Below are 13,821 nucleotides of genomic sequence, written 5' to 3'. Positions count from 1 at the left end.
CCTTCTCTCCCTCCATCCTGCATCATCGTTTGAGACAACTGAATCAGAGAAGAGTGAACTCTCCTCTAATATGACACATCCCATGCAAAGAATCCGTATTATTCTCGCCGATCCTGCGACCTGCTGTGACTCGGTGGTGCTCGGACTCGGGAGTCGCATAACAAGTTAACGCCGCGGTAGTTCGCCTTCATCTGCTCCAACGGGTTAATCGCACTTTTTAGTGACTCCTTTTTGCCCTTGATGGAGATTTCGGCAAGTAGTTTTGACTCAGTACTGAAATCCTGGGTCTTTCCATGATTATTCGAGAAGGAGGAATCTCATATATGCCAGTTCTCATCGCTACTTTCTTGTCAGGCCGATCGACGATCTGAGGAACCAGTAGCAGTTCAACTTTTTTTTCCCTTTTTTCACTCCCTCTTTCCCCGCTGTCGAATATCCAGTCAGCTGGGAGCAGAAACTGGTCGCCTCCTGGCCCTTTTTTTCTTTTCTTCGTCCTTTAGATCTTAGGATCATGATGGAAAATAAGGAGCATGGCGTTCGGCACAACAGCAACGCTCTTCCCGTAATGTCGGACAAGATTTCTCGTTCCGAGGCAGACAGCCCCGAAAAGTCAATCACCATGTCGCCTCCATCAGTGGAAGACGACCACTCGCCTACAGATGGCTCCGATCATCATCAGGGTGAGAACTTTGATGAGAATGGACTGGAAAAAGCTGCCACGGGTGCGCCGCTCGATCGGACGCAGTCCCAGGCGCAGAAGTTGGGCAAGAAGAAGATTCTGATCATCATGCCTGCACTTTGCGTATGTCTCTCCCTCTATATGCCTCGTATAGATGTCCCAGTGGGGATTTTTTTTTTTTTTTTTTTTTTGAACGTTGCAGCTGACGGTTGTCTAGTTGGTGCTGTTTCTGGCAGCTTTAGATATGGTATGTTTAGTTGTCTCATAGAGAAAGTCCCCCCCTTTTTTTTTCTCAAAACTGAGCGTTGTTAGACAATCGTCTCAACAGCACTTCCGACAATGGCTGCACATTTCCACGCCTCGGAGAGTGGATATTCTTGGATGGCCTCGTCGTATCTGCTCGCCAACGCAGCGTGCATCACTCTCTGGGGTAAGATCAGTGACATTTGGGGTCGCAAGCCGATCCTCCTCATAGCCAACGTCGTATTTCTGGTGGGGAGCTTGATCTGCGCTCTTGCTGTCAATATGGCCATGCTGCTGGTGGGACGTGCCACTCAGGGTGCCGGCGGTGGTGGCATCATCGTCCTAGTTAACATTTGCGTTACTGATCTGTTTAGCGTCAGGTATGTTGGTGCTCATGCTGACCTGCTGTTCTTAATTACTAACTCCTCTCAGAGAACGGCCGATGTACTACGGTATCTTTGGTGTGACGTGGGCGATTGCGGGTGCGCTTGGCCCAATTATTGGAGGTGCTTTTACGACCAGTGTATCCTGGCGGTGGTGTTTCTACATCAACTGTAAGCCATTTGCTCTATGTCAACTTGTTCATCTGTTGTGCTAAACATATCTATAGTACCCGTCGGTGGCGCTTCCCTGGCAATCCTTGTCTTCTTCCTCAAGATCGAATCCGGCGGCACGCCCTTGCTGGAAGGTCTCAAGACCATCGACTGGACCGGCACGGTTCTCATCGTCGGAGGCACGCTCATGTTTCTGTTCGGCCTTGAATTCGGCGGCGTCAGCTATCCCTGGGCTTCGGCCACCGTCATCTGCCTGATCGTGTTCGGAGTGGTGGTCTGGATCCTGGCGATGCTCAACGAGTGGAAACTCGCGCGGTACCCGCTGATCCCCGTCCGGCTCTTCAAGAACTGGCACAACCGGCTCGTCCTCCTCATCTGCTTCTGCCAGGCGTTCGTCTTCATCGCGGGCTCCTACTACCTCCCTCTCTACTTTCAGACCGTGCTGCAGGCGTCCCCGATCCTCAGCGGCGTCTACGTGCTCCCCATGGTGCTCAGTCTCTCCATCTTCTCCTCCGGCACGGGCTTCCTCATCAAGAAAACCGGCCGCTACCGCGAGATGATCGTCGGCGGCCTCTTCTTCATGACCCTCGGCTACGGCCTCCTCATCGACCTCAAGTACTACGCCTCCTGGCCCCGCCTCATCATCTACCAGCTCATCGCCGGCGCTGGCGTCGGCCCCCTCTTCCAGGCGCCCCTCGTCGCCTTCCAGGCAAATATCCACCGCGCAGACATGGCCACCGCAACCGCCACCTTCTCCTTCATCCGCCAGACCTCTGCCGCCATGGCCGTCGTCCTCGGCACAGTCGTCTACCAGAACATCCTCGCCCAGCAGATCCCCCGCATCGCCGCTGCCACAGACCCAGACACCGCCCAGACCCTCGCCGCCTCCTTCTCCGGCTCCACCGGCGCCCTCATCAACAGCCTGCCCTCCGCCGCGCGCGTCGTCGTCCTCGAGGCCTTCACCTTCACCTTCTCCCGTCTCTGGATCTTCTACACTGCCGTCAGCGCCCTTGGCCTCGTGTTGAGCTTCTTCCTCAGACCAGTCGAGCTGAGCAATGCGCATACCTTCGCCAAGACCGGCCTGGCGGAGCAGGAGCGTGCCCGCCGCGAGATCCTCGAGGCGCAGAAGGCCGAGGCCAATGCGAACCGCGCGGAAGTCTAGATTCCCTATCTGGCTTCGACTCACCTATGCCTTCTCAAAAGGGTAAAAAAGAAAATCCCTGAATGTAAATAATTCGCTAATTGACCTGCACCGTGGTCGCTTCTATCCCACCCGTGTGCTTTGAATATAATTTTTTTTTTTTTGGCTTTTACTCGGTGTAGATCCTAAATGATATTCTCATCCCCATCATGATTTCCAAGGATAGGCTGTGTGACCTTCCATTGGGGCTACTTACTGTCTCTCGATCGACATATACGAGATGCAGGGCACGTCTTGAATCACTTTCATATTAGAAGGCATACTGGGAACGCCAATAACACGCAGAGCCCTCCTACCCAATTAGTACATACAAGCAAATACAAATCTCATTTCAAGTTCTTCCAGAAAAAACGCACTAGAGCCGTTTCCGCAGCAAGGGGACCAGAAAATAGGAAAAGGGTATAGGCTATCCAAAGGGAATACACACTGTGACAAATGAAAAGCAAGAGAGGAAGAAAGGAAGGAAATGCTCGTACAATCACCGTGAGATGCCAAAAAAAAAAAAAACCTAGCGCCCTGAAATGCCATATGAGAAACATGGTGGTATCTTCTTTTTCTTTTGGAGAGATCAGGAAAGAGACAGCTCGGCAAACGGTCATGTTTTGGTCTTTTTCGCCGTTCCTTCCATACTCGGGCCGCTGTCTGGACTTTTACGTTTCTTGTCCTGTTCGTCGTCACGCGAAAACCCTGGTCCGCTTTGCACGGCGGGTGTGGGAAAGGTCAGAGGGCTCGGGAGCATGTTGGTATCCGGACCGGACCGGCCGAAACCCCATTCTGGAAAGAAACTGGATGGCGATGGAAGGAGTGCGTCAGACACAAATCGACTGGGAAGAGCGGATATAGGTGTCTCTATGTTGTTGTTGCTGTTATATGCATTGCTATTCTGGGTCGTAGTTCCCGGAGGCGGGGGTCGAGCAAAGGGATTAGGTGGCCCTTGAGCCCCTGCGCTCAGAATTGCACCAGCGGATGGTGACGGCGGTGGAAGAACCACTCCCGAATGATTGGTATCAGGATTTGCCTTGGCAGGGGTGATAGTCTTGTTTCCCGCCGAGTCACGCGACGATGAATCTGCGGTGGCACTGCCCCGGTCAGAGTTCTCGCTTGGAATTTGCACTTTGAGCTGGGGGCGCTTCGACGGCAGTGGGCCGCTGTTCGTCCGCGGCGGCGGTTTGATATCCGGCGCAGAATGAGACCGCGACACTTCGATCGGCGCTCTCGGCGGCGGTAAGGGCACAATGGGGACCTTGAGCTCTTTCACGTCTTCTTGTTTCGATTCCCCCTTGGCTTCGGAACCGTCATTGCGTGGGGAGTCGCATATTGGTGGACCAAGCCCGAAATGACGGGCCAAAACTGACCCACGGTCGTCTATCGGCGTGAAGATGCTGCGAGATTTGGAAGATAGCGATCGCTGATGTGGAGGCGAAGGGCTTGTTTCCACTTTTAAAGACCCTACTATCTGATCCGCCGAAGTCGCATCGGGCAAAGACACCGGCCGAGGCGGCTGTTGTTGTTCCGACGGAAAGGCTGGCGGCATCGAATTTCTTCCTTGTTCGGGCAAGAACGCTTGAGCCACTTGAGGGACCGACGGATGAGGTGGCTGTGACATTCCCATCGCAGGCGCCTGCTGCACAAGGGGATGCGGGTGTTGCGGGATATGCTGCGGAGCTTGATGATGCGGCGGCACCGTTTGAGGAGGCATCGTGTGTGCGGGCATTCCATGGGGAATAGCCTGATGCGGGCCTGGTGGCGCATGGGCATAGTGTGCGAACTGCGCGGGGCGAGGTTGTTGAGCCATGTTCGGATTGGCATTGGGATGGTACATCGAGGGATTGGGGATGTATGCAAAGCCGTTCGGTGGAGGCGGCGGAGGCGGTGGAGTGCCATGATGTTGTTGCGGCCCCAGATTGGAACTTACGCGGCGTAGGTGATTCCTCGACGACGGTCGCGAAGTGCCTTGGGGCTGAGGTGTTCCATGTCGTGGGTCAAACGGAATTCCATTGGAAATTGGTGGAGAGGCGGACGGTGCATGATTGACATGTTGAAACCCGGGATGACTGGGGATGTGAGTAGGAACCATGGGGGGATGGTTTTGACTTGTAGGTTGCATCTCCTCCGGGGCGGGAGTAGTCTCATCTTCATCGTCATCGTCGTCCCGTTTGCCTGTGAAATCCTCCGGGCCTTTGTGTTCGTGTGGAGGGCCATACTAACGAGCATCAAGGCCAGTCAACACCAGAGCCGGCAGAGATAGGAAAGAAAAGGATGATGAAACCCACGTATTGATATCGACCCAGGGTCTCTCGCATATCACATGATGAAAACTCGTACAGCTTCTTGTTATGACCAAAAATGATGACGGCGACGTCTACCGAACATAATACAGCGAGCTCATGCGCCTTCTTGAAGAGACCGCCCTTTCGTTTCAGAAAGGTACTAGAAGTCGCCAACGAAAGTCAGTCCCTTGGTCAAGCCTTTATGTCAGGGAAGGTAGAAAAGCAAGAAAGGAAACGCTTACACTGATCGGTTGCGATCATCCTTGATCGCTTTGATCTCGATTTTTCGTCGACCCATGGGGAATGAACGATGTGATAAGCTGGAAACAAGGAAAGTGACGCGTTAACCAGAAATGAAAGATCGCCGGAACACGACAGACAGGGGAAGCAATGAGGTGGTGTGGAGTTGTTGTCGTTGTTGTTCGCGATAAATGGCGTGGCGCGAGTTGAAACTGTGCAAGCGCCGACTGAGGAGGAGAGATTATTATTGCGGAGCGCAGTCTGGATAAAGGACCCAAGACGGTGGTGCCAACGCCAGATTTGCCGTGTCTCCCGGAAGCTTTTTTTTTTTTTCTTGTTTTTTTTCTTCTTCTTCTGAATAATTCCCTTATTTCTTACTTCAGGTGGGGGTGATACTGATTCGAAGTGATCTTTCTCACATCGGATAAAGATGGACGACTCGGAAAAAAAAAGAGTGGAAGGAAGATTGAAAGAAGCTTGGGGGGGAAACAGTGGTGATACGACCGGGGGGGAGGGATGTTGAACCCACAAGGCGCGAAAGAGAGAAAGGGCGCCTAAGCGATTGTGGGCAGACACAAAGGGGAAAAGGAGCTTCTGGACTACAAAGGATGAACACAAAGGAGAGGAAGTCGATTCGAGAATGAGACAGTGAGATGGAACGGAAGTGAAGCTTTGATGGATGATAGGATGGATGGATGGAGGAAGGATGATGCAGAAGATTCTAAAGATAGAATGACAATAAGGATTAAGGAAGAACTTCGAAGTGGGATGGAGTAGTCAGCTCTGACTACTACTCTAGTTAGATAGATGGAGTCTTGAGGTTTTTGATAGTGGACTGGAATAGCCGCCGTTGCCGAGACATTTAGGCGCTGGCCTATTTTTAGCTGGCTCGAGTCAATCACGACCATCAATGGTTGATTTCATGATGAACAGGGTTTGGTTTTGAATATAAAGTGAGCATGGGCAGTCATTGCTTTCATCCAAGTTCCCATATACTATGTAGTCCATCAGAACCTAAACTCCTTAGAGTGATCCGCTGCGGTTAAGCCGTCGTCAAATGTCAATTCTGCACCGTGCACAGCCACATCCAGATTCCAGACCCAAAGCTTCCAGAATTCCAGATGGTCATGGAGTTTAAGTGCGATTGCCGTCTGTTGGTTCTCTCCGATTCTGTTCTATATTAATTGGTTTCCTCCAAGCATTTGATGCTAACCGGTGATATACTTTAAAAATGGATCGACTGATTTACCACAGATAAGCAGCCTGACGAATCCTATGGGCGCATCTCTTGCAGAGTAGAGCATGGTTGAATTATCCGTCATAACCATTCTTCTTCTTCTTCTTCTTTTTCTTCTTCCTCCTCAGGAGCCAGCAACGGAGGCAACATGCGTCATACTCAACCTCCAATGAAATCCAACTTCGGAGTCTGCAGCGTCCAGGTGAGATAGAGTGCGAGTGCGGCATAATCAATCCTTGATGCTTAGTTCTGCACAAAGCCCTCAACCTGCGAAAAAGGATCAGTCGCTTGACACTAAGATATACAGGATATGGATCCCTTCGCGTGGATGTCATGCTTGGATATGCATGCTCTGCTTGGGGTAGAAGCTAAGCAAGTAAATAATAATACTTACAGTTCAGAAAGGGAGCTTGCGATTTGACTAGCGAATATCTAGTGGATACCAAGCATAGCATGAGGTCAATCAGTGCCTATTCCTAATCCCTACATATTTTGCATGCTTCCTGTTAATTTGCTGTCTGAAGTCTGAACCCATTGGGACCAAATAATGGACCAGGCTGCATGGATTGGATCATTTGGGTCAGAAAAAAAGAGAGCCTTTCCTAGCGGTGAAGAGTGGTTCTGCCCTTGAATCGGTAATAATGAAGTTATTGATCTGAGCTTGAGGATCTGCTGCAGTTCATCTCAATTGCAACACACCGCATGTGTATTTCTTTTTAAAAGGTCATCATGACCAGACGACTCACCGCCCATTGATCGACTGGATAAAAACTCGAATAGCGATATGGATTCCTCCTCGGCCATCATGTGCGTAGCTACCTACCTACCTACCTACCTACCGTCCTTACCTATGCTAGGTACCTAGATACCTAGTTAGCAGGGCACTCTTTTGGAAATTGGAAGTTGGATGAGCTGGTACTTTGACATTAGAGGTGGATCTTGGCTGATCTCGCAAGTATATCCAGCTGACCCTCCAGTCAAGATCTGTTTTCTGATTTCAATACGCAGCAGGGTATTTATTGACTATTGTGCATCCAGCTAGGTAGCTCCTGTTGAGGTGTTACAAAACTTACAATCCAGAACTCAACCTTAACCTAGTATTATTACCAGTCTTTCCTTTTCTGGGAATAGTTGGGGGTATTGATGATTAGGTTTCGGAGTAGTTAATGGAGATTCGTTACAATCTGGACGGGGGAATCATTAATATGGAGGATTATTATTCATTCTCACTCTGTTTCTCAGTATTACAGAGTAGATAGATACTTCTCTACTTAGTTTTCTGATACTGACTGCATATTCAATATAGATGGAATGGTTCTCAGGGTCTCTTATACATTATCTCCGATATCTTTCCTCATCACCATCATCCTGTCTTCAACAAATCCCCCCTTCCCCCCCCTAAGGCCCGTTCTCTAAGTGCTCATGGCTGAAATCTTCCTCCCTTCCCCCCCCCCCCGCTTGGGTTTAGCATCGGCCATTGAACCATGGCGTCTTTTGGGCTGTACGTATCAGAATTTCAGCCCCTGAAACGAGCAACACAATCAAGGTAAGGTAAAATGGTAGATCCTCATTATCGCCGTCTTGTTCTTTCTTCTGCTCTTGGTCTTCCGGCTAGACTGCCTAGACTAGACTAGACTTCATCATTCTTCTTTCTCGTCGTCTTCATCTTCATCATCTTGATCTTGACTCTTCTGGTCGCTCCTTTTCTGGCTGTTTCTTTGGCCTCTCTCCCACTCATCCACATCCACCATCTTCGCTGGTTGGTTACCTTCGTTACTATCAGATCCAATCAATCCACTTTCATACATCACATAGTATTGCTGCACGCTAGACGTGCTGCCCCATTCTGGGCTGCAGTCGATCCCTTGGACACCTGGACGTCTGATTTATTTGCTTGTCTGTCTGTCTGTCTGTCTGGCTGTCCGTCTTGTCTCTCTGATCTTGTCTGGCCTTGATTTTGGGAGTGGTCAGTTCCATTGACGACTTGTTCAGTATTGTCTTATAATATTCCCCCCTCTGTTTCATTCCTCCCCCTGTTTCTTCCCCTTCTCTCATTTTTCTTCTCCATCTCGTGTAGTTCGTTCTCTGTTGAACTCCGCCTCGTGGTCCTTGCAGCCTCGCACGTTGCACTGCCCAAATCGCAAGGGAAAGGGAGAAAAAAAATTGTTTGCCTTGCTTTGTCTTGAACTGTTTGTTTGTCATCGTCTGATCCCCCATAGTCTCGGGACGCGGATTCTCAACTCCGCCTGTGGGCACAGCAGAATAATTTCGTTATCACCAGTGGGGAAACCAAAAAAGAGAAGAAAAAAAAAAAAAAAAAAAAGCAGGGGAGAAAAGAAAAAGGAAGAGGCAACCGGCTGAGAGAACACAAAAAATGCCCTTTTTCACTCGTGTCTTCCGGAGTAAAGACTCCAATACCACGAAGAAATCGTCCAAGAACGCCATCGTCCAGAACGCGGGTCCCGCAAAGCCCACATGGACTGACGCGTGGCAGCGAACGGAGGTTGCTCCTGAGGAGGTTCGGGATCTTCTGCGAGGATGTACTCACGAATTGAAGGCTCGAGGTAAGTTCATCTTTTTCATTTGCTTGGGAGCACATCATCTCTGGATAGTCTCTACATATGTCAACGACGGTGCCCACTCTACTATTTAAACCTAAGACACCCGCATTCTTCCCTTTGCTGATCCTTGCTTTGTGCGCCTTTGACAGCTCTACAAACCCCGTTTCTGCTATTGCCATTCCGCCCAGCCTCCGATTCGAGCGCGGCCCGTTATTTCATTCGTAATTATTTCAACAAGTCGGTCGAGCAGGGGAAACCTTGGAGCGGAGATGCATTGTCGCAGGAATTACGCCTTACGGACCCGATGGTGAGCTAGGACCAACATCTATACAACTTGCCGCTGGGATGAAAAGAGGGACATGACTAACTCGTCATTCGTTCGGTTGGGTATAGGTCCTTTGCAGTGTTCTGAAATGGTGCTGGGGTCGGCTTCCTGGAGGAGTTGTGACCTGGGAGGCATACGAGCTCTTCAAAGTTGGCGAACAAGGTATGCTTCTCTCTCCTCGCTTGATAGTCCAGTGGGTGCCCTGATTGATCCACCTACAGACTCCCAACTCGCGCGCGACGCTTTTTCGACATTCATTCCTATCAGCGTCGACTCCGATGCCCGGACGAAGATCATTTTTGACTTCTTCGACCTGCTCGCAGCCATCGCAGCAAACGGAAAGTCCAACGGGCTTGGAGGCCGAAAGCTCTCGCGATATGCCGGTTGGTGGGCTTTCGAGCATTCGGATACAGGCAATGGCTTTGAAGCCGCCTACAAGAACTGGGCTGCGTATGATACTCTGGATGATTGGCTTTAACTCGGTTTTGAGATCAGCCAACTGACCTGTTCTGCAGTGCCGCGGATGCCACAAGTCACTTGTTTTTCGCCTATCTGCGCTCGATATCCCCCGACTCCCCCCGCGGTATTAGCGGTATCTCAACTCTGCCCATCGCTCTTCAAACTTTGGTACAGGCCACAGAATACCCACCGGAAACCCCTACCCTTCTGCAGGTGTCGACCACCAAGGTTGTCATGATCGTCGACACTGTCTCGCCGACCCCTTTCGCCCTCTTGCGCCGAGCCAGGAACTTTGAGTATCGGGACAGCGATCGCCATCTGCAGGAATTTGCTAGCTTCGAGGATCCCATCAAGGCGCTTACTGATGAATGTCTGCGCGTGCTGAAATGCATATCGTCGACGAACCAATCTCCCAACTCCCCTTCAGGGCCGACCGAGGCAACCCGGGAAGCGTCATGGTCCCGATTCGAGGACCTTGGGTTCGGGGCATCCGACTTGGAGAGCGATGCAGATGCGACCTCTTTGGCAAGGACTGAGTTCGGTGGTGGTCTTAAATCTGCACCCCAGTCCGAAGCTGGGGATCTCGCCCGTCCCACCACTCCATCCTGGGCCGACTTTATGTCGTCCGGCTTCAATGACGAGAACTCTGTGACGCCTCGGGTCGCTCCCTTGCTACTTCCTCCCGACAAGGTTCTGCCCCCCATTGCTTCTGTCCGGGGCCAGAGCTCCCAGTCTCACAAGCGCACGTTAGACTCAGAGCCCGTCATGGAGCCAGGCGAGCTTGCCAGCATCACCACGTTGGATCTCGACGACTCGTTTTGGTGGGTCTGGATCAGCAGTTTGGCGGGCGAAGAGCCCGTTTCACGGAAGGCCGTCTTCGGCAGATGCGCGTTGATCGAAACGATCATTAAGGACACGAAATGGCTGGTTCTTGAGGAGCAGGTCAAAGGTGCTGCACCGGAGCCTGAGCCCGGTGCGTATATCGTCGAAAAGAAGAGCTTTTTCAGTTTCACGACTCGCAAGGGAAAGATTGGACGGCGCAAGTCGTCGGCTCGAAAGGTCAGTGCTGTTGAGGACGCTTACAAGCGCGCCAACAACCCCGCTCCCCAGAGCAAGACCAGCATTGCGCCTGATCAACATGCTCGCATTCAGGCTGCGGCGGCCGCCCTGCAGAAGAAACATCGCGAACAGGAGCAGGAGGCGGCCAGTGGATCGAAGACCGCCGCGCCAGACAACTCGCGGCATTCCAAGGCAAACTCGGTCATGTCTCTGCAACCAGCAATCATGAGTGAGGCGTCGCAGGCGATGAAGTGGGCCAGCAACTACGACAAAAATGCGTATCGCGCCGCGTATCTGAATGATAGCCGCGCAGGAACAGGAAATCTGACCTTGGACTTGGCGGGTGCGAAGACACTGGACGGGACGAAGCCAGAGCCGCCAGCCTCGCCAGCGCTGAGTACGTCAACCCGACAGGCGCCCCCTCCGGTGCCCAAGGACTCTGTGCCGAGCTCCCTGAAACCCCTGACTCACCAACGACAAGGGAGCGGTGTGGATGAGAATGCTGCCAGCAGAAAAGGCAGCATCAGCCTTGCCGCGGAATCACTTCCAAAGCAGTCCATCGATTCCGTAGAGGAATCAGGGGGCAAAGTGAGGAAGAAGCCTGGCAACACGGGCTTGAAGAGTATTTTTGGCACCAAGAAGAAGAGCGAAGTCGAGTCAAAGCCGCCAATGAAGCCTACCGGTGCTGGACCTTCCGCTGTCGCCGCCGCTCGTGCAGCCCTGGAAGGTAAAGCAAAGGCATCGGTGGAGCAACCGGTTCGCTCCAACGGCACCTCCACTTTGAAGAAGAAGCCCGTTCCAGCTTCGCCAGCTCCCGCAGCGGCTCCTGCAGCGGCTCCCACTGCTACAACAACCCCTGCGGCTCCTGCGACTTCATCGGTGCCATCTGCTCCCGTTGCTCCCGCTGTAGATGCTGCCCCTGCTTCCTCGGAGGTTGCGAGACCTTCGGAGGATGTCAAGAAACCGGCCCCTGAGCAGCAAACAGCTGCGGCTGTTGAACTGCATGATGGGCCACCTAAGACGCGCCGCGATGCCGATTATGATGCCCTTTCTCGTGTGGGCACGAACGAACGGACCGCGGCCGATCGTGAGTTCTCTCGGTTCGATCAAGGACCCCTGCTGGAACAGCCAGCGTTTGTTCCCGAGGACTCCCCTGTCACCGAGGCCTTCCCTCAGAAGCCTGCATCTGCTGTTGCAGTTGACGAGACCCCCGCCAAGACCGTACCCAGTGTTCAAGAGACGACCACCAAGTCAGCGCCCGCCAACCCATCTTATGACCGCTGGGCGCAGATCCGCCGGAATGCCGCCGAGAGAGCCGCGAAGCTCGAGCAGTCCTCTTCGTACCGTTTCAGCCACGGAACGGATGAGGGTAATACGAGTGAGGAAGAAAGTAAGTTGAAAGCAAGTGTTGGTCCTTATCTGTAGTTAAGATATTGACGTGTTCTCTCCCAGGCTTCGAAACCCGTGCTGCTCGCATCAAAGCCAGAGTGGCCGAGTTGACTGGCAACATGCAGGTTGCCAACTAGATGGCTCAGCAAGCATGCGAAATCTACAATCTTAGAATCATCTCAACCCTCGCTACTACCTCTTGTTTCTTTCTTTTTTTTTTTTTCCTCTTGATCACGGCCTGATCCAAGTTTGACTGGCTCTGTTAAAACATAACCCCCCCCCCCCCGGATGCTCTTCGAACCTTCTCTTGAATCTGAACTGAATATGCCATCTGCCTTCCATGGCATGGCCTCGTCCCAGGTTCTGACAGCGGCATGGATAAGATCTACGCCGTGATGCCGCTTTTATCTTCAGCCGTTTGTATTTGACACACCCCGTTGTAATATCCTGATTTGCGGTCTAACAGTTCTGTCTCTTTTTTTTTTTTTTTTATCGACGCTTGGCTTCTGCTCTGCTTGATTCCCCTCTTGCTGTGTTCTTCTCTGTGTGGTAATTTGCTCAATATACCTCGACTATACGTCTAGATAGCTACCTAAGATATCCATCCCATTCTCTCGCTTCCTCCTCCTCCTCCTCCCCTTCTCCTAGCTATTCGTAGCTCCACACCATCACACCCCCAGTACGCGCAGAATCTCCCTCGCCACCCCAGCCGCACTCGCCGTATTCTGCCCCGTAATCACCGGCGACTGCGTCCCCGCCGCCGTCGACACAACCACCTTCTCCCCCCAGATCCGATCCGCCTTGACATACCCCCCGCCCGACACGCGATCCAGCTCCGTCTCCAACCGAAACGGCACCACATCCGCCATCCCCGCCGCCTGCTCCTCCTCCACCGAGTACCCGGTCACCGTCGTGCCCGCCAGCAGCGGCACCCCAGACGGCGCCGTCGCATTCAGCAGCGCCACAGATGCATGCCCAACCGCCGCAACGGGCTTCTTCGCCGCCGCGAACGTCTGCACCAGCGCCAGCGAGAACGCATCCGTCACGAAATCGAACATCGCTACTCCCCCGGGACGGCCCTCGCTCATCACCCATTAATTAGCCCAATAGCCATCACCATCACCATCACCATCACCATCACCACAAGGCAAAGAGGGACCGGGGTGGGGGGGAGACATACACCCAACCCCACCCACATACAACAGCGCCTGGAAGTCCGCGGCGCGCACGACCATCTCGCGGATGCGCGCCGTGTGCGCCCAGATCTCGCGGCTCTGCGCCAGGAAGGCCGTTGCGACGACGTCGTCTGTGTGCTCGGATTGCGTGATGGAGGACGGGTCGAGGGGGGCGTCGCCGCCGTGCGGCGAGGCGAGGGTCAGCGAGACTTTGTCTTTGAGGATTTCGTGGGAATGGGCGAGGTCGGACTGGTTGGTTAGATTGGGTGGGAGGGTTTGAGTTAAAAGGAGAAGGAGAGGGGAGAGGGGGGCAGGGGGGGGGGTGTACCAGATACCAGCCTGTTTGGTTGCGGGTGGCGGGGATTTCGGCCTGGGAGGTGAGGATGATGAGGACGTTGGGTTTTGGGGGGGACATTGTTGGGTGAATGG

The 13,821-nt window shown here is 52.7% G+C and overlaps 4 protein-coding genes across 4 annotated transcripts, besides 14 other annotated features; 2 read left to right on the top strand and 2 right to left on the bottom strand.

Annotated features, from left to right (window-relative positions):
* Window positions 1-514: 514 nt before the first annotated feature.
* Window positions 515-2,638, top strand: ACLA_036500 (MDR family MFS transporter; the record flags this gene model as incomplete). The annotated part of the gene is made up of 5 exons (XM_001270871.1): window positions 515-802; window positions 897-926; window positions 992-1,302; window positions 1,355-1,476; window positions 1,533-2,638. 5 exons carry the CDS (start codon window positions 515-517, stop codon window positions 2,636-2,638), a joined length of 1,857 nt encoding a protein of 618 aa, XP_001270872.1.
* Window positions 849-870: a microsatellite.
* A 634-nt stretch (window positions 2,639-3,272) lies between the features above and the next one.
* Window positions 3,273-5,245, bottom strand: rlmA (SRF-type transcription factor RlmA; the record flags this gene model as incomplete). The annotated part of the gene is made up of 3 exons (XM_001270870.1): window positions 3,273-4,880; window positions 4,951-5,107; window positions 5,190-5,245. 3 exons carry the CDS (start codon window positions 5,243-5,245, stop codon window positions 3,273-3,275), a joined length of 1,821 nt encoding a protein of 606 aa, XP_001270871.1.
* A 262-nt stretch (window positions 5,246-5,507) lies between these two features.
* Window positions 5,508-5,541: a microsatellite.
* Window positions 5,542-6,514: 973 nt separating this feature from the next.
* Window positions 6,515-6,550: a microsatellite.
* Window positions 6,516-6,544: a microsatellite.
* A 689-nt stretch (window positions 6,551-7,239) lies between the features above and the next one.
* Window positions 7,240-7,264: a microsatellite.
* Window positions 7,241-7,264: a microsatellite.
* Window positions 7,265-8,319: 1,055 nt separating this feature from the next.
* Window positions 8,320-8,362: a microsatellite.
* Window positions 8,321-8,372: a microsatellite.
* Window positions 8,373-8,431: 59 nt separating this feature from the next.
* Window positions 8,432-8,470: a microsatellite.
* Window positions 8,471-8,715: 245 nt separating this feature from the next.
* Window positions 8,716-8,747: a microsatellite.
* Window positions 8,748-8,798: 51 nt separating this feature from the next.
* Window positions 8,799-12,354, top strand: ACLA_036480 (DUF1708 domain-containing protein; the record flags this gene model as incomplete). Its single annotated transcript, XM_001270869.1, has 6 exons — window positions 8,799-8,988; window positions 9,135-9,292; window positions 9,379-9,472; window positions 9,532-9,760; window positions 9,826-12,218; window positions 12,281-12,354. 6 exons carry the CDS (start codon window positions 8,799-8,801, stop codon window positions 12,352-12,354), a joined length of 3,138 nt encoding a protein of 1,045 aa, XP_001270870.1.
* Window positions 8,853-8,881: a microsatellite.
* Window positions 12,355-12,836: 482 nt separating the features above from the next.
* Window positions 12,837-12,863: a microsatellite.
* A 22-nt stretch (window positions 12,864-12,885) lies between these two features.
* Window positions 12,886-13,807, bottom strand: ACLA_036470 (ThiJ/PfpI family protein; the record flags this gene model as incomplete). The annotated part of the gene is made up of 3 exons (XM_001270868.1): window positions 12,886-13,300; window positions 13,418-13,641; window positions 13,721-13,807. The coding sequence occupies 3 exons, from the start codon at window positions 13,805-13,807 to the stop codon at window positions 12,886-12,888; spliced, it is 726 nt and encodes a 241-aa protein (XP_001270869.1).
* Window positions 13,328-13,360: a microsatellite.
* Window positions 13,329-13,360: a microsatellite.
* Window positions 13,808-13,821: the final 14 nt, after the last annotated feature.

This window comes from Aspergillus clavatus, genomic scaffold (assembly GCF_000002715.2).
Source record: "Aspergillus clavatus NRRL 1 1099423829802 genomic scaffold, whole genome shotgun sequence".
Classification (NCBI taxonomy): Eukaryota; Fungi; Ascomycota; class Eurotiomycetes; order Eurotiales; family Aspergillaceae; genus Aspergillus; species Aspergillus clavatus.
Note: the sequence above shows the minus strand (reverse complement) of the source record. Positions and strands in the feature narration are given on the sequence as shown.